Source organism: Eleginops maclovinus, chromosome 4 (assembly GCF_036324505.1).
Source record: "Eleginops maclovinus isolate JMC-PN-2008 ecotype Puerto Natales chromosome 4, JC_Emac_rtc_rv5, whole genome shotgun sequence".
Classification (NCBI taxonomy): Eukaryota; Metazoa; Chordata; class Actinopteri; order Perciformes; family Eleginopidae; genus Eleginops; species Eleginops maclovinus.
In genome coordinates, this window is record NC_086352.1 from 24,311,810 (window position 1) to 24,332,875 (window position 21,066).

The window sequence follows — 21,066 nt, forward strand, 5'->3', positions numbered from 1 at the left end:
ATTCCAGGGTTTCTTATATAATAAACTACAATGATTTGTGTCTGTTAAAGCAATCAGCCTTTGCCTCTGCCCGAACTGAGATTCCAGCTGGAAAGAGCAGCTTGTTTTTCCTGTTTCAGTTTTTCTACTTTGACAGTTACTCACTAAATTAATACCTGAATGACTTCTGATCCCTGCCCACTTATCTACTCTTGCATGAGAAGACTTGGAGGTGAATACAAGAACAATATGAGGCTCTGAAACAGTGAGTGTCTGAAGTGTGACAACTCAATTACAGCCCACGCTCAAATCTGCCGTCAGGACTGGTTCTACCATTTCATGCTTCTGCTGTACCTGCTGCAGTTGGACCTTGTAGGAGATAGTAAGAGTCTGTGCTCTGGTGGATAAATACAAACCTGTGGATAGAATGGTACAAATGACTATTCTTTTAAAGTCGGAGCCCTTCTAACAAAACACACATGGGTTGAGTGTATCTAGCTTTTTTTGGTAATTTGTTTATATGTTTAGTACCAAGACATCCCTTTGCTATGCAGCTTCAATGTAAGCATTAGCGAATTAAGGTGATATGAGACTTTTTTTATTCGTGTTTTGACAAACAGAGGATCGATCTAAATCTAAAGTTTATTTCCGTTAAGCACAAACTGGATTTTTGGATGGAAAAGTAGAGATGCAACAATACCACTCTATCTCTTAGGGCATCTGCTGATACTAATCATACAACAAATGAGCAACACATCATAACCGGTGCTCGCTTTTAGCTCTATTTTAGAATTCTGTGTACGACATCTCATATAACTTATGGGAAACATCCTTATGTGAGGTGTTGCATGATGTTACATAGGGATGCTTTGATTCTTAAAACTGAGGAAGGGAGACAATGTGACTGAACAATGACACTAACAAAGAAACGTAAATGTATTAAATGTGTGAAACGCCAATCCGTCACAATCTCTGGAGATAACCAAATAGATTTGTTCAAATCAATAGTGGTGTTTTAAAAAATCCCATGTTTTTGTTGGGCTTATTTTAACATTGGATGGCATGATTCAGATATGATTGCATGTGTGTCTTATGCTCATATTATTAAATCTGAAATGGCGATCCCAATGACAGTTAACCAACTTTGATAACATATGGTTTGGCATAGGGTATGCATCCCCATGCATACCCTAGCCCTGTGCATCTCTCTTGCTCACAATGCTGCTCATGCCCACGACTGTATTGTATTAATTGTGAATCAAGGTCAGACTATAGTTTGCAGCACTAATCAGCAAATGAAAAAGGATCCAATCCAAAACTAATCGTTATTATGTCTGAATTTATCTTTAGTTTAATTTGTTTCCCTCAGAGCAGTTTCAATGTTTATGGTTGTTTACATGATGTCATTTTAAATGTATACACAAACAGAATAGAGACACATTTTCTTCCTGTATTTGTTCATTTCTAAGCACTTCTCTGTTCAGAAATAAATCCTCATCACGTCTCGAAACATGGTCTGTGTTGAATTAAGGACAAAAAAGCATGAGCAGAATATGTGGGATTACACCTGTTACTGTTCATCACAAAGGGCTGTTAAGAGGCTTACAGACCCCACACAGTGCCTATGATTTATTCTGTAATGATTTCCCAGAACTATGGTTCTGTGTGTAACCTTTCATTCTGTCCCTCCCACAGGATCAGTTTGCCTTCGTGATCGACTGACACTTCGTTTCTGTCAGACTCTCCGCTGGCTCGGCCGATGCCACCTGCCCAACATACGAGTACAGTGCTGCAAAACCTGCAGCCAGCGTCACCGCTCCAGCAGCACATCTCGCCGCTAAGCCGCAATAAAGTAACCACTCATCAACTGGAACACTGAGGAAATTCAAATCATCATCTTAAGTCAACAATCTAAGCTCTTTCTGTACATATGTTTTTCTAATCATATAGCTTTGTTATGGATTAGTTCCCAACTCTGCATGTTTGTGCTGGTGACATAATTTTATAGGGCTGAAATGAATGAAAGCATAACCTCATCCCTAGCAAAACAATGAGAATGTAGGTATTTGTTTGCACTTTCTATACTATACAGTGTGACAAGAAGGACATTTCATGAAGACTTAGAGTTTGTTTTATCAATGTAGCTAAATAGTAATTACACATGTAGATAAACCGCTCTTTAACCTTTACGGTTGGTACAATGCTTTCATTTATTGACAGCAGCTAAAACTGGATGGATTAAAATATACTGGTATACAATTTGCTGTGTGGTTTTTACTTTGAACGGGCAACAAAAAACCGGTGCTTCATAAATAATTGATTGTTAGCGAAGCCTGCGCCCCCTTAGTTACTGTTGTAACAGCTTTGCAATGTCAGTGGTCCAGCATTTAAAGTACTATTTTTAACATTGGGTCCTTGTTTTCAGCCATAAATGACAGATGTTGCAACTTTTATCTGTTAAACTGTTTAAAAAACCTCTCAGGCTGACTTGTTTATGTTTCAAAATCACATGTTTTGAAACATGAACTCAGTAAAGGATGTTTTCAATAGGCACTTGATGGCTATCTAGAGCCTTCAAGCATAAGGCAAACATTTAGCATCCAAATAACAACATTGTTCTTGTAGCCTACTGCAGTGTAGAGCTAGGGAGCCCCATTATGTATGATAAGAAAAAGCAATTCTTACAAAGAACTAAATTCTCATTTCACTGGCTTGTCGGAACCGTGTTTGAGTTCATGTGCAGCCAGAGCTCCAGTCGAGCACTTATTTATTTGGTTAATGACTCTATTTAATACATCTTTTGCTTCTGTTTATTCTGTAAACTGAAAAGAAGTGCTTTGTCCATCACTACTGAAAAACCTGCAGTGTCTAGTTACAGTAATTGGACATGGTAAATGGTGGTCTGTTTAATGTCTACATTAGAGTACAGTCAATAGTAAAAAGCCTTTAAAAGTAGTAGCATCAATCACCTTGAACGTAATCTCCCACTTTTGCTTCACCACATTGTTCATTGTGGAGTGGAGGTTCAGGAAGTACTTGGTGCTAGAGGCCACACAGGCTCCAATAACGTTCGGGCTGGTATAGGCAGGCCTTATCTACTTGAATTTTGGATAACTTAATGGCAATGTTTTTTAAATCCACTAGATTAAAATATCCTGCAAGTTTAGCTTTTCAGAAATCAACAAGGAATCAAGCTTTAAAATATGTTGTACTTTTGCAACTGTGGTTTTTAGTTTATAAACCGTAAGGTCGTACTTACACAATTGTTGTTGGCATTGACATCTACAATACATAGGCTGTAATTCAGAGTCTTTCCAGCATGAATTGAAAAGCAGTTCAAACATGACGCAGTTCAGCAAAGGCACCTGCTATGGTGTCATCTCCTCCTGTATTGCTTTATGCTTTCAAATGTGTAAATTATATATCAGTTGAAAAGACTTTTGTTGTATTGTACAAACGAAAACATTCTTTAAGGGCCAAAGGAGGGGGAGATCACTATAGGGCTTTTTTTGAATAAAGCAGGTGGGGAAAAGGTGCCTATACATCATACCATGAATAGGGTTGTTGATTCAAGGCACAACATGTATTCGCTGGAAGAATGTATAGAGCATTTGATCGAAACCTTAGAAACATACAATACACTTTCCTTAAGAAACGTTACATAGAAGCACCATAGGAACAACAGAGTTAGAAAAAATGTAGTTATTATTCACTTATTGTGTATTAAAAGTCAACATATATTTTCTATTCATGTAAATGGCTTTGTCTGCTGTGTTTTGAACTGAATGTTTCTTTATATGTTTACAGCTTTAGGTGATGGGAACATGACATTTAAGTTGTGTTCTGCTGCTTTGTTTGGTTTGATCTGTCTGAATTACATCTGTTTGAAATTCTCAGGATTCAATTCATAATACGATAAGCCTCTATGGTTACTGTTGCTAAGCAGGTCAAGCTTACATTGTGGCACATATGAAGCTTACAGGATACCAAACAAACACTTTTCAATATTTCAGTTTAAGCATACCACTGGTGCTGCTTCACAGTAGACCTTGGTAACAATCGTGTTAACAGTTTTCCTGTTTGGAATTTCGGTAGGGAATGTGATGTTAGTCATGAAGTAATGTTAGGTGCTATGGTTACACATGGAGCTAAGCTACATGATGCCATGCTATTTTTACACCAGGATCATGCCGGAAAGACAGAAGTTAGCAATACGATACAAGGCAAAGTATGTTTCACTTTGAAAAAAACAACAGCTTTCATGAAGAGGGTTTGGCAATTGTATCCCCGGTCTACCTAAATGGAATAAAGAATTAGGACAAAACCACTAGCCTTTGACATGGTAGCATCTTGAATTAGCTAACGCACATTTTTGTGAGCAGGGCTAATAAATACAAAATAATCAAGTTATCTGAGTTAGTTGGGGAGAGCTGTTGTATGCAGCTTACCTTGAGGATGCACTGTTTAATTTTACAGCACAATTTTTTTGGCTTTTCCTTTAAGGGAAGAGCAACATGGACATTGATTCTCTTTTCAACTGTGTTTCTCATGCTAAATATCAGCAATTTGAAATAGCTATATCTGGTCCTCACTTTTTTATTGAGGTTTGGTGCTAATTGTTAAATATGAACTTGTAGTTTCAATGATACACCGGTTATTTTATTATTCTGATACAACTTAGAAGACTCCTCTTTGGAAACACCTGCCATGCGTAATTACTTTGAAGCAATTACTAAACCAATTGGAAAGACGGAGAAGGGCTGTAACAAAGGGTCAATCATATTTGTAATGGTCTAATGCTTTCACATTCCACATTGAAACACATTTGTTGGACTGATTGTTTCGTACTTTCTATTTTCAAAGAGTTATATTTGTAAATGTGATGATTATGTCGGTTCCCAAGCACAAAATCAAGACAGTGTCTTGTATGCTGAAGCTACTAAGAACATTTTTTTTAAAGCAAACAGTTGAAAAACTACAGTTTCTTTACAAAATCCAGTCGTAAACTTCATTTAAATGAACTGTTGAATGATTTTGTATAAAGTGTTATTCATGTATTAATCAGCGATGTGTTATTACATATGTATATATACTGTGCTTTATACTACGAAATAAAGGTTTTGGTAAAAAAAGAAAATTACAAGTTGCTTATGTAAATGCAATGTTCAGATGAAAGTTATGCAATTATGCAGCCGTAAGAAATACATAAAGATATGGGTTTAAAAAGCAGATGCATTAAATAAAATACCAATATTTAGTTAATTCAGACTCCACAGCTTTTAACTCATCAGTTTGGAATGATAATGGAGTTTAATAGGTTTGAAAAGTTGACAGTGAAAGTACTTAATGAAGCGAAAGTTGTAATATATCACTCACAAGCATGCAGAGATATTTACACAAATTCTCAAACTGGACATTTCATTTGTCCGGAAAGAGGCTCAAGATGGACAAAATGTGTACCCAGAATTTAACGCATTTACAATTTCATCCCATCAAAGAATCACAAACTGTGTCTCATAGTGTTAGTAACAATACAGTACAACCATGATTCACAAAATGTTTACTGTCCTACATGAAAGCTACATACAGAGAAAAGACATTCTGCATTTAAGAATCAACAGTTAATTATAGAGTTATGAACACATTGAAGAATATTTTCTAATGCTATATATTTTTTACATTATGTAATCTCTGCAAATTCAAACCATCGCGTTCAGTGTATGTTAAGTGAAGTCCATCATGGCTGAAAAATCAGTAATCGACCGGAGGCAGCGTCACTATCTGGGTAAACTCTTCGTAGTTAACAATCCCGTTTGACTTAACGTTTGCCTCTTTGAAGATTTCATCCACTAGATGAGGAACAAAGAGAAATCAGCTTTGTAAGTGGAACTGAAACAAAAGAGCGATGACTGCAAATAAATGTTCTCTCACAATTATTCAGAATTCTGAGAGAGATGGAATGCTTCAGACAGACTGACAGACCCTTTAAAGCAGAGAGCTGCCAACATCCCTGACCTGCATGCTGAGCCAGACTGTGAGTGCTGTTCCTATTAGCGACAACGTTTCCCCTTATCGTTCGGGATTTCGACTCAATTTAAAAGCTCACAAATGTGCGTTTAATATGGTGAATTAAATAATTTGTTAACATGAACATATTCATTTTTTATTTTTAAAAATCAGTGAAAACAAATAGACTGTAAAGGTTTTGTGAATACTGTTAGCATTACAGATGTTGCTATTTTAAAAATGTTGTGTGAAAAAGTTACAGTGAATACTATAGCAGCTATTTGGTCATTTTGTGCTATTTCTTTTTTTTTACCCTTAGATGCTTGACTTTTACTCATTAGCATTTTTACAGTTTTCAAGTGCTACCCCGGTAAAAGTTATGACTACTTCTTCCACCACAGAAGGTGTTTCTTAAATAACACCTTAAGTATGTATCACACTGAATTTATAATAATGAAATAAATCACTGCTCAGTGAGACATTTCTCTTCAACCAGACATTTAAAATTCTTTGGGTACAATGATCACAGTGTCTTCAGTATAATGGCTTACAGCTTCAGCGGTTTTGGATTCCAATAGCTTGAAGGATGTCGCCCCTAGTAAGAAGCTCTGCTCTTCAATTGAATAGTAACTGCTTTATGTGCACAGTACCCATCCAGAGGCAATACACTGAGAGTATTTTCATTACTTTAATCTTTGTGTTGCTTTGAAGCATGTCACTGTGATTGGAAGAGCTCGGGCTTTGAAAAAAAAAATTGCATCAAAATCAATCCCTGACATCTAACTGGAATCTACAGGGGGCAACCTCTTTCTTTTAAAATGAAGGACTATCTCTGCTATCATGACTTTACATAGGAAATCAAATGGCAATGTTGACTTGACAGAGAAGTGGGATAACCACTCCGTCCTTAAGTGGCAGCAAAATTCTAAACATTTTGAAAACACTGAGAGAATCAACACTAGTCGTTCTTGAAACATCTAATTGTATCACCAGAATATATCTCTCCAAATAATAACAGTGACTGCTTTAACTCTATCAACACAATTTAAAACATATTTCTGTGTTGGACCAAAGCTTTCCAATACAGCCTGGAACTATGTTGTGTCTGTTTTCAGGAGGATACACCTGGAGACACAACCAGAGCAGAAACAAGCTGTTAAACACAAAGAAGTCATTGGACAGCTATATACTAGATGTAACGAAGCTGCTTGCGATTCACAATAGATATACTGAGCTGAAGCATAAAGCCTGATTCAATGCAGTCAGTGAATGACACATGAGAGGAAAGTCCTCTTTGTGAATTATGATATGAACGCTGCAATAGATAGCATATTTTGAATAAAATGAGTACTGTTTTTTATCATCTCGTGAATACGATCAACAGTTAGATTTTAATCCCTGGAGGTTTGACAATAACTGCTACCCTTAGGTATTAAGGACAGAGTTAATTTCACTCTTCTTTAACAAACTAGAGTTCAAATGAAACACTGCCTGGCATTCAAGTTTAACGTTTTTACAGGTCAAAGGGTGTTCACATTCATATTGGATGAACAGTGTAGGAGTCTTATCTCGTAGAATGTATAAAAAATGAACATGGTTCCTCAGTTGTTAGTATTTACACCTTTCATTTACATTTAGCCTCATTACAAATACAGTGTGGAATATAAAAGAGCAGAATAAATTTACAGTTAAAGACTGCTCCGATTCTTGGAACATGGCATCCATGTCCTCACTGTTGATTATAGTACTGTATAATAGGCTTTTATTTATTAAATAGTAGACTTTAACCTTTAAGTTGTTGCTCCATATCAATTCAGCGGCTTCCTTTAGTCTTTCTGCTGCTAGATGTCTGTCGTACAATCTGCAGATTTCCATCTTAAGGTTACTCGTTCATTAGAGTCACTTCACTACAGTTTACCTTCTTTGTTGGTGAGTTTCTCCCCCAACAACGTCAGCTTGGCCCGGAGCTCAGATGCCTGGATATGTCCTTTCTTCTGTCTGTCCGTCATCCTCAAAGCCTCCAGGATTTCTGCCTTGGGGTCTTCCTGTTGCATCTGTCTGTGCATCATCGTTAGAAATGTAGAAAAGTCCAGCTCACCTGTCTTTTCTGAACGTGAATAATATCAGAGAATCAGGAACAGGAATGATAATCATTTTCAACATGCAGTTAAATTGGAGGTAAGGGCTGCTTTGGGATAGAAATATTAAAATCGAAATGTTCAATTACATTTGGGAGTTTTTGCCGTATTTATTTCCAAGGTCTGTGCCTACAGGAGGTCTTCGGTTATTTTTGGACATACATTTTATATGAAAAAATATAACCCACTTAAAAGTATATGTTTTTACAACAGAAGCAGCTGATACGTTTTCTGTACATCTCAATTGAAATGTTGCTTTTCCAATTAATTACCTTTTCAATAATGATGACTACCATGAAATAAATACCAGTTTTGTTTATCAAGATCAGTTGATTTCTATTCAAGCATCAACAACCCTACTCACTCTACTCATAGAGAATCAAACAAAGTAAAAGTGGCTCCTTAAATGCGATATTCATGTTGTACTTTACCAATTTTGTGAACTTGTAGATGTCTTTCGATTTCACCGAACGTGGGGCTTGTACCCAGGCAGCGCATAACTGTGATCAGGTCTTTGGCAACGATCTTACCCTTTTGCTTCTTGTCATATAAGGAGAAGCACTCCTTGAACTCTGCATGGTGGATCGAAAATAAAGAATGACATCAGTATAGTTCAATTGATTGTAATATTGTATCCCTCATTAAATAGAAAGTTAACTTAGAAAAATTATAATTCAAACCATAGCACAGGAGCATAAAAGACTGAAGGTCAGCCTTTGTCCATTATGCTTTTTACAAATGCATTCTAAAAACATGTAGGCCTACTGATCACTCATGGACACAGGAACAATTATGGTAAGTAACTACTGGAAAAATACTTAATTTCAAACAACATAAATAACAGAACTAGATGGAAAACTATATACAGTACTTTGGATCCGTCTTACCATTGATTTGAACTGGAGTGAAGAATTTAGCCTGCAAGGTGACAATAATACGGTTTCACTCAGCAGGTAAGTACACAAAAACACTTCTACATACAAAAATACATGTTTCTAAAAGGCTTAAAGGAAAACGTCCTTGTGCTTACCATTTTTGCGATAGCTTTGTTTGTTTCCAGGAAGAAGAGTTTCCCGTGCTTGGCGTCACCTGTCCCTCCACCTCAGTTTAAAGTCCACCACCTGTAAGCCTACGTAATTTAATATGTGTTGCTACGGCAACACAGATACCAGATCCACAGTGCTGCATTGTCCTTTCCCTCTTCGACCCCACCTCTCTCATAAAAGGAGGGCCAGTTATTACCAGCCTTTTTACGATACTATAGTGTCAGATATGGTCCGTATTTAAGGATAGTTCATTTAAAGCACCTTAAAAATAAGGTCAAACAAGGAGGATGAATAGTAAAATATGAATAATAAGCAGAAACAGAAAGTCAGATCATACATTTTAATGAACATTAAAATGTGTGAAATAAAACCAGTGAGGAACCAGTAACTAAACAGTATTGTACGAACAACAAAGTGATGTTGAGCAAAAGGAACCATATTGTACAAAACAGTAACAATTGAAAATGTACATTAAGAACAATACCTCAACATGTAAACAAACAAATAATCACATTAACACACACAATACATCAGGTTTATTATTCTCCTTTTGTATTTAAAAAGTAATCTGCTCATGTTTCCTTGACCTTTTGAAAAATGTGACACCATCTGCAGAATAGCCTTTTCATTCAAAAACACTTGTATATTGTACATTGCTTGAACAAATCCAGACAGAAAGAAGTAATACAGAAGCGGTATTGTCAGCAGTAGAGCTGGAAATGTAATAGTTTACAGCTCTAATGTTGAGAAATTACAATATAAAGTTCATCTATTTCTGACAAAGTGTGAAACCTTGAATACCTGAGAGAATGTTTTCATTAAAAACAAAGAAAGTTTGATCAGTCATGTCACCATTAGATTTAACAATCACTTCAATACTGTGTTTTTCATCTTTTGGTAATTTTGTTAGTTCAACTACTTTTAAGATGTTGTTCTTCAAACAGTAGCACTTATCTGTATCCTGTTATTGGAGATTGATCTGTGTTAGTTATTCATAAATGTTTTTCTTCTTCTCCTTTTCATTCTTAAGAGCCAGAGAAGATGATAATTAACAGGCGTACAAACAGTATATTGAACAACCTTCAACCCTTCTTTCAACCTCAAAGCATTCAGTTGTTTATTTACTGAATTCTTTAAAGAGCTTATTCAAAGTAAGGTTTAATTTAAAATGTTCTAGATAATGTTTCTACATACTGTATATTCACCTTGAGCTGGAACATAAAAGGTCCACTTTGTCCAACCACTTGACTGGTCTAGTGTTTGGACAACCCTTCTCTTTAGCAGATTATTCCCTGTCCTGGTTTTGAATCCTTCAATAAAATAACAGATCCTCTCCCTGTAGGGCTAATTAACGTAGATAATTATGAAGAAAATGCAGAGCCATCTGTTTCAGGGCTTGAAAAAATGTAGATGGGATTCCAAAAATGAGGAATCCTAAACATTTATTTAATCCTTCCTCCCCAAAGAAGAATTATAGCAAAAGTGTTGGTTATAAGCCGTGAGAAGGCTCAATCCTTCCTGCTCAATATATCAGTGCAGACCTTTTTATAAAATCCAACATGCTCTCAGAGGTCAAAAGATGCAAGAGGTGTAACAAATCTGATTGTATATATACATTTAGACCAAACTTCCCAACTCTAAACTGCTAAAACCTGAGTATCAATCCAAAAAATAATAAAAAGAAACAAATATCTTCTTAATATATGGCTTAAGCCGGCAACCTTGGGCGTAACGGTGAGGTTTGTGCACGTCTACAGCCAACTATCAATCAACGTTGAGTTCAGCCTCTCACGAAAAGCTGCTGAAGAGAGAGAAAATATACGTCACACAATTTGAAATGGTTTCTGATTCAGAAATATGTTTTATTCAAAAAGAGGTGTACTGACCTGGACAGGTGTAACTCAGTGGTTCTGCTTTATATATAAGGTGTAGTAGGACCAGGGCTCTGGCACATAAATGAGTCCGGTGTACTTTTTGCGTAGCACCGGGTCGTCCCACAGATAGATCACCCAGAGTGCCACCAGCAGCACAGTAACGCTGAAACTACAGAACAGGAACAGACCGTTGCTGTCTGGGGTGAGGCCTTTACGCTGTTTGTGTATCACCAGGACAACCATGGCAAGGAAGGTGAGCAGAAAAAGTTCAGTGATTTGTCCCTCAGTGACCAGGTACCTGGAAGAAAATGGCGCAAGAAATGTCAGAAACACAGAGGGTATTATTTAAAACTGAAACCTTGGCAGAAACCCAATAAAGCTCTTTTACTGTGAACATCTGTTTTATAATGATAATGTTTGAGCATTTACGTATTACCTAAGCAGTTACATTTCTATTTTTTCCAAAAAACAAAGCACAGACTTTGAGGAGAGCAGCATCAATTTGAATTTCTGCCAAAAATGAATATGGTAATAACCAAACGTGTTCTCATGACTGCAATCAAAACCATATGGTGGAAGTTAACTTAGTTTTATATAAAACCGTTTTCAAACATAAAAACATTGTACCAGTCAGCCAAAATGGGGACTTAACTTGGTTCTTTCAAACCGTCTTGCTATGGAAAGGAACTTTTGTCAATGTTCTTGCAGACCTTCAACTGTCAGTCATTTCACAAAAGAAGAAAATGTCTAAACACTTAATGCTCAAAAAACCAAAAGTAAAATACGCTCTTTGTTCAACTTGAGGGTCGCTCACTGCTTTACTTACCCACCGACCTCCATTATCCTTGGGAGAGTACATAGTGCCCATTATTTCGTGGACTGGAAAAGTATCTCTAACAATTGAATTTACTTAAGACCAACCAGTGAGATTTAATTTTCCTTTACAGTTCAGGCGAATTACATTACACAAGGTTGATTCATTGACTGACTTTGAACTCTTTAACAAGACCACATCATCTCAGACAACATGCACAGATGGTGTCAAAGGTGTGAGGAGGAGACTGACCAATAGTAGAGGGAGCTGGGTCCTAGCAACAGCCAACCAGAGACAGGAATCTTGTTCTGATCCCTGGCCTTGGTGAAGCAGCCGGTGAAATAGATGAACAGGATGATGAAGAAAGGAATGTACCTAGAATAAAAAATGAGGCAGAAACTGTTAAGGGGACTAAACCAGTTTAAGTTGAGTAGTTCTTTATGAAGGGATGATGCAAACCTGGCTGGGCGATAGCTGAGTCCAAAAGCATTTTTTAAAACTCAGTGCTGGCAGATAGTAGTAACAATTATTTTTCTCTTTAAAGATAACTTAACTTTGTTTGATGAAAAGTTTGGGTCAGAAAAATAAAATTGTGCTAATAATAGTTTCTCAAATTAAACTTCTGGAGGAATAATGAATACATAATGTACCATGGCAGCAGAAAATTGGCTGGCAGGTTTGAGTTCAAATTATCAGGACACTCAAGCACTGTTTCACTAAACCGCTTTCAAAATAAGTGTATCAAACACCAATGAACTACAGAAACAGAGCCAATGACAAACTATTCTAACCTGTGATATTGTGAAACTAAAGCAATCAATCAACTCGAGCCAAGTCAATTACCAAACGTCCTCTGATAACCTTTGGGCTATGACGGGAATTTGTATTTCTAAAAGGCCCCCGATTCTTCACATTTCTAATTCCATGTTTATATTTTGTGCCTCTATTGTGATGTGTTGACATCCACAAAAGTGCTTTATTTTTGTGTTGCCTGTGTTGCAGCTCCTCTTCACACCCTAAGTCTAAAATGGTTGGTTAGCTGGCCGGCTCTGTTGTGATTGGTCAACCGCTTAGAGATGTCCCGCCCTTTAGCCTATCAGTACAATAATAATAATAATAATAATAATAATAACACATTTTATTTGGAAGCGCCTTTCAAAGCACCAAAGGACACTTTTAAATTCTGAAAATAGTCTTAAAAACGGTACAAAAGGACAGTTGTGGGAGATAAACTCCCTCTGGAGGGGAACTTTGGGGTTTTAGCCATTGCGGAACTATATAATACGCAACTACAGTAAAGGGGAATCCCCAAACAGCATAATAGGGCCCCTTTAAACAACCACCACCGGAGGATGGAAAAGAGAGGGAGAGTTTTACCTCTTATTGCTCATAATTTCAAAAATATTTGAAAATGTTTTCTTTCAAATAAATTCAGTTGCAAAATTGCTCTGATTCTCTCTTCCCTCATGGTTAAGTCAAACCTCTCGACTTCACACAGCTGGTGTAAACTGTCTGTCCTGCTCAGTGTGATCACAGTTCAATCTGATCTATAGTAAGAGATGGAAAAACACTAATGATTCCAATGCACTTATAACTGCAGATCTATATTTCTCCGAGTCAGCACTAGATGGATTCTTTTGCATCCCCATGCTGCTATATTCCAATCATTTCCCAGCGCTGTCTATGACAACAACAATAACAATCTTCATATAGACCTACCACATCAAGTGTCCAAGCTGCTCGTCGTAGAAATACAGCAGCTCAAAGGAGTCAATCTGTGAAGGAAGGACACAAACATATTGAATGTGATAGGAAACTCAGATATGTTTTATTAGAGCAATATAGTGTAAAGCACTCTTTGTTGAAAGGGGAGCACTGTTGTCCTCCACACAGTCTAATGCAACAGTGCCACCTACTGTTATAGTACAAATGACACTTTAAGTCGAAATCACATCTACACACAGGTGAACAATTCAATACCTTATTTGAAAAGGAATTCATTTGTGAAACAAGCAATGTGTGTTGACAATATAAAATTACAAATGTACTGTGTTGTATTGTGAATCCTCGTTAAAAGGTGAATGCGACAATCAAATCATTTCAGACACTTGCCCCTCAGAGCCTCCTCATGCAGTTTTGAAATGTAGTGTTTAATCCGTCTGAATATCTTCTTTTAGCTCTGGACTTGACTTTTGTTTGAAACAAAAAAAAAGATGCCTTGCAAATAATTCATGCTTTTCCACTTGCCTCATTCTTACACAATCTATGGTCAGTATGATGAAATCTGAAAGTAGATTGAGTGCACACGCTGTAGATGTTTTAAAGGTCTACAGCTTCGTAAACAAATTACAAACCTTCAAAATCAAACAGCAACCAACAGAGATGTCTGCATGAAAGCACTATGTTAATCAGAGACTTAATTAGACCAGCCTAATCAGGAAATTCTTTCAGATGGTAGCTCTTGTGTTTGTCTTTGCTGTGCATGTATAGCAAACAGAGGGTTTGGATCATATGTGAGTGATGTCATTATCACTTGAAATCTATGAAACATGTATTTTTTCTCGACCTGACACACTCAAATGTAATAGAAAAGTATGCTGGAAGTCACCAAGTATTAGCAAGTGATCTCTGAATGCAGGGACATCTAATATGTTTTGATGCTGTAAATATGTGTTTCTTAACAAAGCACCAAACAGAGAAAGCAAAGGCAATCAGCTTGAATGAAAATATTATTTCTTTTCGCAAGACCTCCTTGACATTGAAATAAAATGAGTCAATTCAAACAAATCAGAGGAGAAAACAGAAACGGTGTACGCTTGCACTCAGCATGACTTGTCTCTAAACAGCTTTCTTATTCAACAAACACATTTAATATACTCAAAAATGCAATATATGTCATTTGTCCAAATGTTTTAGGGAGTAGGGAACAAGATTCTTGATGTCACATTACCGCAGATCATTTAATCATTTTCTGTTGCTTTTGTGCATGTAAACACAGTCACTCATGCAGGGTATCTTCAGATTTCAACAAGTATAATCAATTACTTTTAAGACTTTTTTTAATACCACTAAAATAAAAATAATACCATTACTGCAAAATAAATAGAAAAAAATAGACTGCTGTAAATACGATTATTGCATTATGTTGAGTTTGAATAATGGAAATATTCAGTTGTCTTGTTCTCTGCTGCAATGCTCAAACCAAAGCTCAATTAACTCAGCTTTTTTTTCAGATGAAAAATGATACACATTTATTTATACTGCCCAAGATTCAATGAGATGTTTCACCTTATTAAATGCAATACTTTTTAAGAAATGGTTAAACCTTGAACATCGAAAACAACATTTAAGTCATATTTAAAGACTTTTTAAGGCTATTTTGGGACCAGGAAGCAGAAGAGAGATAAAACAAGCCATGCTTCTGAGCTCTAGTCTGCCCCAGATATGCCATACATCAACCTACAATATCTTGTTGACAACATCGTTGATGCTCTGCTTTAAGTCAGGAAATGTCAGGGAGAAAAATTAGCTGCGGTCTTAGACGGCTGGATAATCCTGCAGGATCAAACAAGTCTGACAATACTGACATGTTTTTTGGTGTCATATGCAGGTAAGACATGCTCTTTTTCTCTGTGTTCTTTCTTGAAGTCTTTCTCTAGGAGAGTCATGGAAAGCTACACAGCTTTCTGTAGATATATAGTTTGTGGAGGTGATAATAAACAAGAGAGCAACATGTATTCTGACAATTTCAGGATTATAAATAAACAACATATGTTGTTGGTTTCCGTAAAGTTTACAAAGGGACCAGCGAATGTATCACCCACTAGCCAATCATGTCCAGCAGACATAAGACCGAAAAAGAAATATGACAACATTTGGAAACCTTTTCTCAGGCTATTCCAGTACTCCTGGTGCATCATGGAAAATAATTGACCCTACACCTTGACTCTAGCTAAACAAATAAAATTATAAAGATACTCACCAGTGATGCAGGTTTGAGGTTTTTAATGATGGGGTTCTCTCTGACTGACAGGTGGAGCTGGTAGCCGCTCAGGAGGAGCCGATGGTTGATGGAGTCTCCCACCAGGTGGATGCTGGCTCCCATGACAAACGTGATGATGCAGAGGTAGACCGCTGAGCGAGGCAGTGCCCTGGGACTGCGCTCTATCAGCTGAATGGAACGACAACACACATATTTTGTTAAGCGAAATTATCAATTGTTTTGGTCACATAGAGCAAGTTTCTTTTTAACAACAGCATAACATCCATTCCCTTCAAAGACAAAGCATGTAGCTTTATTTATTTCATTTATGCTTTGCATTTTTTATCAGTACTGTGGTGTGGCAGACTGCATGTACTCAGAAATGAATCTTCACATCTTCATTGTGCCTTGAAAAGCAGGTATATTACTTTTGGCTGGAAAAAAATCCCAAAATCTTGATTAATGATATATTGTTTGTAAACTAAGCTGAGGCAAACTAAAATGAGTATTGATCACCTATTCAGGCAGCTTATTTACAGTACCAGCTTTAATCAGCTGACATAACGTGTTGGATAACCATCTCACAAAGCTTATAATTAATTGGCATGGTTTTATGCAAATGATGGACAGAAAAAAGGTTTTCCATTACAGGCCAATCACATCCAACGCTGAAAGAGCAAAGGACCATATTGTTGAGCCTTGAGGGAAAATTAGCTTACTACATATATACAATATAAGCACTAATCTAGAAGAGATGTTTTAGATTTATATAAATTATTTAAGTCTGTGGGACCAGTTCATGTTTTTCACTGTAAAGCATTTAATAAACAATGGCTTCAGTGGACTACAAAATGTGATTCTTATTTACATTCATGTCATGTAATCCTGCAGGGATAAAACAAGAGAGCAAAGGCAACACACAGCGAACCAATCACTGTCAGAATTAGAAATGTAAGTGATTCAGTATTACTAATATGCAACAGTAAATGTAATTTTAATTGGCTCTTTTCTTTTGTCTTGCCCTTACTCACTAGCAGCATTTTTGTCCATGTTGGGGTCCATTTTTTACTCTGTTGGTTTCCCATAGTGGGCATGATTTTTTAATGTATGAGCTATTCCATTCGGAATGTGTGTGTTTAATCACGGGTGATGATATGGAAAATAACCCTTTTTTCATCACTTATTTACATATATTTATCAATTGTATACTGATTTTGCACGTAGTTCTTGTCTCCTCAGACCCCCTCATTACCGCGGATTCCGGTCTCAGTTTAGTGAACTCTAACACGGGTCTACATACGTGTATACAATTCTATGTTTTTACATTTCTTTAATAAGTCTTCGCTGAATATAAAAAGCATAAGAATTCTTCACAACCATCAAAGCACTCTGCTGTGTTGACACATACCTTGAGCATTAGGAATGGTGTTATGACATTGTAGGCCATGTGGAAATAGTCTCCAGCACTGGGCTTGCTCAGGGGAAACCACTCCAGAGGAAGGATTATCTAAAACATAAGATACCAAGAGGCTATTTGTTTTTTTGCTTCAGGAAACTCTTAATATATATGTATCACATTTAAAATTGCATTAGGTAAGTTAAACAGGCATTGATCTTCCATACCATGACAATAGGTCTTCCAAAGTCCAGTATCCAGTTCTGCAGAGTCAAGCAGAACCATAGGTCAAAGTGGAAGTGCAGCCTTCTCTGCTGTGGCCCATTTTCCTTCAATCCACCAGGAGCTCTGTTGAAATAAATGTTCAGGAATTGTAAATTGTTATAAAACAACGTTACAAACGAAAGGGCAGAACAGAGGTTGGGCGTTTGATAGTCATGTTGGGAATACTGTTGTATAGTAAGGTTTACTATAGTGTTTAATACTGCAGTAAATTCAGGTTAACACACAAAAAGATTGCCTTAGTTGCTTTTTATTTACGTACTTTAACTGTTTGGCCATATCCTAAGAGGAAATGAAATAACGTGGCAAAAGTTAGGTGAATTTACAAAGATGGTACATTGAAAGGTAAAGGGGAATATTGCATAACCTCCTGTTGTATCTAAAGGCCATCACACACTTTTAAATAAATGTCTAAATAACTGTGTGTGCTATTCTATTGTGTGTTCTTTTGCCTATCTTCCTGCAGTCTGAAAATATGAAATCACAGCTCTTAATGCTTGGACTATTGGCTGACCTATTCATCTTTGGGTCTACAGCATGTGTGCATCTATGCATTTTCCTGTTGCATGCGTAGCACAGTGACTTTAAGTATGGTTTGGACTACAAAAGGCTGAGTGTGGCTGAATATGGACTCTGCCTACCAGGATGCAAAAGGGACATTGAATGCTTGTACACACAAGAAAAATAGATGTGGAGACTAGAAGAGTTGTTGAACTGCATGTCATTACTGAACCCAGCATTTAAAAAGACAACGTGTAGGAGTTCTGGGAGTTGGCAGTGAATGGAAGAGAACCCTGTTCAGATCTCCCTGTGTAGATATGGACATCTCATTCTAACATAATGAAAACACCATTTTAGTGTAGTGTGATGATACAGTTATTCAAATGCAATAAAAAATATTATATACAATTTCTGCCCAACAGGTGGCCAATAAATACTACTAACTGGCCCTTTTCAGACACAATGGTCATGAAATTTAAAAAAAATCGATCAACCAAGCCCCACTGTCATCGCAAAACTGAAGTAGAACAACACTTTTCGGCCTCAAGCAGTTGGTTTCAGTTCCAGGGTTTCACTTATATTGTGAAACTCAACTATTAGTCAAATCTGTTTGGTTTGGTGGTTTGACTGCTTGCAGTACTATAAAAAGAACTACCGTACTGACCCGTTTTCATAAAACTTGGTCAAAGGGTGATGCATACGCCAAGGAGGAAGCCATAAAATGTGGAGCAGATCTGAATCATGTGTGGGTTGAACAAAGGATTTTCACTTTGGTTACCTTAGCACAATAGTGCATTTGGCCTTTAGAAAACCCTCTTTATCGTCACATACATGCACACAGCAGAGCACACACAGTGAAATTTGTACTCTGCATTTAACCCATCCTAGTACTAGGAGCAGTGGGCAGCTACTGTGCAGCGCCCGGGGAGCATTGGGAGGGGGGATTGGAGGTGTCCGGTGCCTTGCTCAAGGGGACCACAGCAGGGCCTAGGAGGTGAACTGGGATCTCTCCAAGTAGCAGTCCACTTTCCATATTTCAAGTTTGTTTGGGGACTTGAACCGGCGACCCTACGATTCCTAGTCCAAGCCCCTACTGACTGAGCTACTTGGCAAAGGTCTGGATCACTGCGTCCCTTTTAGTTTGAGGTTTTATGTAAATGAAATGGCTAAATTGACAGCGAACAATGACATTTACTGTCATACTTTCAAAAGCCTAATATCAAAATATTGTATGCAGTACACTATTTCATCTAGCTTTTGTTTTTAGTATCTCAACTTATTCGGATTTCATGATTGAACTTGTTGACTGATCATTACTTACTGATAAAATCTTGAAGTATAACCGATGTCCTTAAGCTTTATGAATAGCTTTGCTATAGAGTTTAGGTTTTATGTTCAGTTGTTTGGCCTGTCAGCAGGATAATGGAAAATCTACTGACCTTTTTTTCATGAAACTTGGCCAAAGGGTGTAGCATGAGCTACACCTGTGAAATGATGGTCTTCATGTGCCTTTCTAGTTCCAAGTGTGTTTACATGCATATCATAGTTATTTGGCAAAATAATAAAATACAGTGAGGTGCAACAGTACCTAATCACCCAGCAGCACTGCTGGTTCAGTCATGTGATAGTAGGACCAGCAGCGGAAATGGGCAAAGACTGACTTAGACAAGAGTTAGGGTTAACCACAACCTCCTCCAGCAGCAGCACATCTATTTATATCTGTCACATGCAACCGAGTGTTGTTATGCAGTCAGTCCCTGTTTATTAACCACAAACAGCTACAAGACCTTACAAAAACAAGTTAACTATTTAAGGCTGTTACACCCTAATTCGCTGCAGTAACCCGCAGATATGCGCTTGTTCGCTCTCATTTCTCATTTCTCGATACATTCTTTTCCATCATCTCGACTTTATATGCAGTCCCCACATTTGGTTTCTGGACAGACATGCAGAAAAGCAGCATAGCGGATAGTGAGTTGTAATGGCAAACAAGAGGCTACAAATCATTTTTGTTTTAAAAAGGTAACACTTTCATCAGTTTAATGATAAGTGTACAAACCTAGTTTGTGTTTTCTCTTGTACATCGTTGCCGCGACGTTTTCTTGCTGACATTTTCGGTTTATGTTAGCTAGTCTTAGTACAAATAACGGCACTCCCGTGCTGTGGTCTAAAAGCAAAGTAAGGTTAAGGGTATTAGACTATAGTAAACATATTTCTTTCAAAACTCATCTTCACTTCCGTGTTGGAGTATTGTTCCCGCCCGTTGGTCCCGCCTACTCCACCAATCAAACGGCAGCACAGTGGCTACACGTGAAATGTGGTACAGTTAACGCTGAGAAATGACTGGTAGGCAAAATCATCACATTCAACCCTAATTACAATAACACTAACAATATAAATGATGTTGTTCTTAGCTAAAGTTTTATAGTATGGGGATTTGATTGTACTGGAATAAACATATAATTAATCAGTGCTTACTTATAATCAAATAAGATGCATGGAAATGTATATTTAGTATTTGTATTATCCTTTAAAAAATGTAGTTTCCTTTATACAGGATCTCATTTTGGTGCAAGTATTAATCTGCTTATTTTCCATGTTTCACTGACAAAGAAAGCACCAAGCATATCACACATTACAATGACAACATGATAAATATTTTTTATTTATTTATATAGAATATGTTTTTGTTTTTTTTGAAAATGACAAAATATCACAGTAATACCCAATAGTATTGCCCCACATCCCCACAAGTATTGTTAAAATATCCTAATCCAAACCAAACATAAACAATGAAAGTCCTGTTTTTCAACTGTTTATTTATTCGTGTTTATAATGCTTATTTATTCTAGAGGCCATATGGATGATGCATGGATTTCCCTCCAAACCCAGGGGGGATTGCTCATTGCATCATGTTGTTTATTGTTTTTGTATAAACATTTCGTGAACGAACTAATGTTACAAATTAGATAAAAAATTAGAAGTAGTTTTTAGTTCTATATAAAAAAAAACTCGGTTCAAATTCAAAAATACAGTTGTAATCTTTTA

At 36.9% G+C, this 21,066-nt stretch overlaps 3 protein-coding genes across 4 annotated transcripts in view; 1 reads left to right on the plus strand and 2 right to left on the minus strand.

The window, feature by feature from the left end:
* LOC134863314 (A disintegrin and metalloproteinase with thrombospondin motifs 7) overlaps nucleotides 1–5,109 on the plus strand; it is a 68,391-nt gene extending 63,282 nt beyond the window's left edge. Inside the window, exon 24 of the mRNA XM_063881766.1 lies at nucleotides 1,675–5,109. Coding sequence (XP_063737836.1) covers nucleotides 1,675–1,820 — 146 coding nt within the window. The 3' untranslated portion in view covers nucleotides 1,821–5,109. The remainder of the gene's footprint in view (nucleotides 1–1,674) is intronic.
* Nucleotides 5,110–5,270: 161 nt separating this feature from the next.
* Nucleotides 5,271–9,290, minus strand: calml4a (calmodulin-like 4a). Its single transcript, XM_063881768.1, has 5 exons — nucleotides 9,154–9,290; nucleotides 9,011–9,041; nucleotides 8,555–8,695; nucleotides 7,904–8,092; nucleotides 5,271–5,828 (listed from the first exon to the last, which is right to left on the minus strand). Exons 1-5 carry the CDS (start codon nucleotides 9,154–9,156, stop codon nucleotides 5,731–5,733), a joined length of 462 nt encoding a protein of 153 aa, XP_063737838.1. The 5' UTR covers nucleotides 9,157–9,290; the 3' UTR covers nucleotides 5,271–5,730.
* Nucleotides 9,291–9,495: 205 nt separating this feature from the next.
* cln6a (CLN6 transmembrane ER protein a) lies at nucleotides 9,496–20,285 on the minus strand. Of its 2 annotated transcripts, none has more exons than XM_063880494.1 (8): nucleotides 20,078–20,285; nucleotides 17,463–17,583; nucleotides 17,248–17,346; nucleotides 15,840–16,028; nucleotides 13,577–13,632; nucleotides 12,110–12,232; nucleotides 11,056–11,341; nucleotides 9,496–10,967 (listed from the first exon to the last, which is right to left on the minus strand). In XM_063880494.1, exons 1-7 carry the CDS (start codon nucleotides 20,128–20,130, stop codon nucleotides 11,071–11,073), a joined length of 912 nt encoding a protein of 303 aa, XP_063736564.1. In that variant the 5' UTR covers nucleotides 20,131–20,285; the 3' UTR covers nucleotides 9,496–10,967; nucleotides 11,056–11,070. The 2 variants fall into 2 exon arrangements, with proteins under 2 accessions (XP_063736564.1, XP_063736565.1); XM_063880495.1 differs by having other exon boundaries at nucleotides 9,496–10,970.
* Nucleotides 20,286–21,066: the final 781 nt, after the last annotated feature.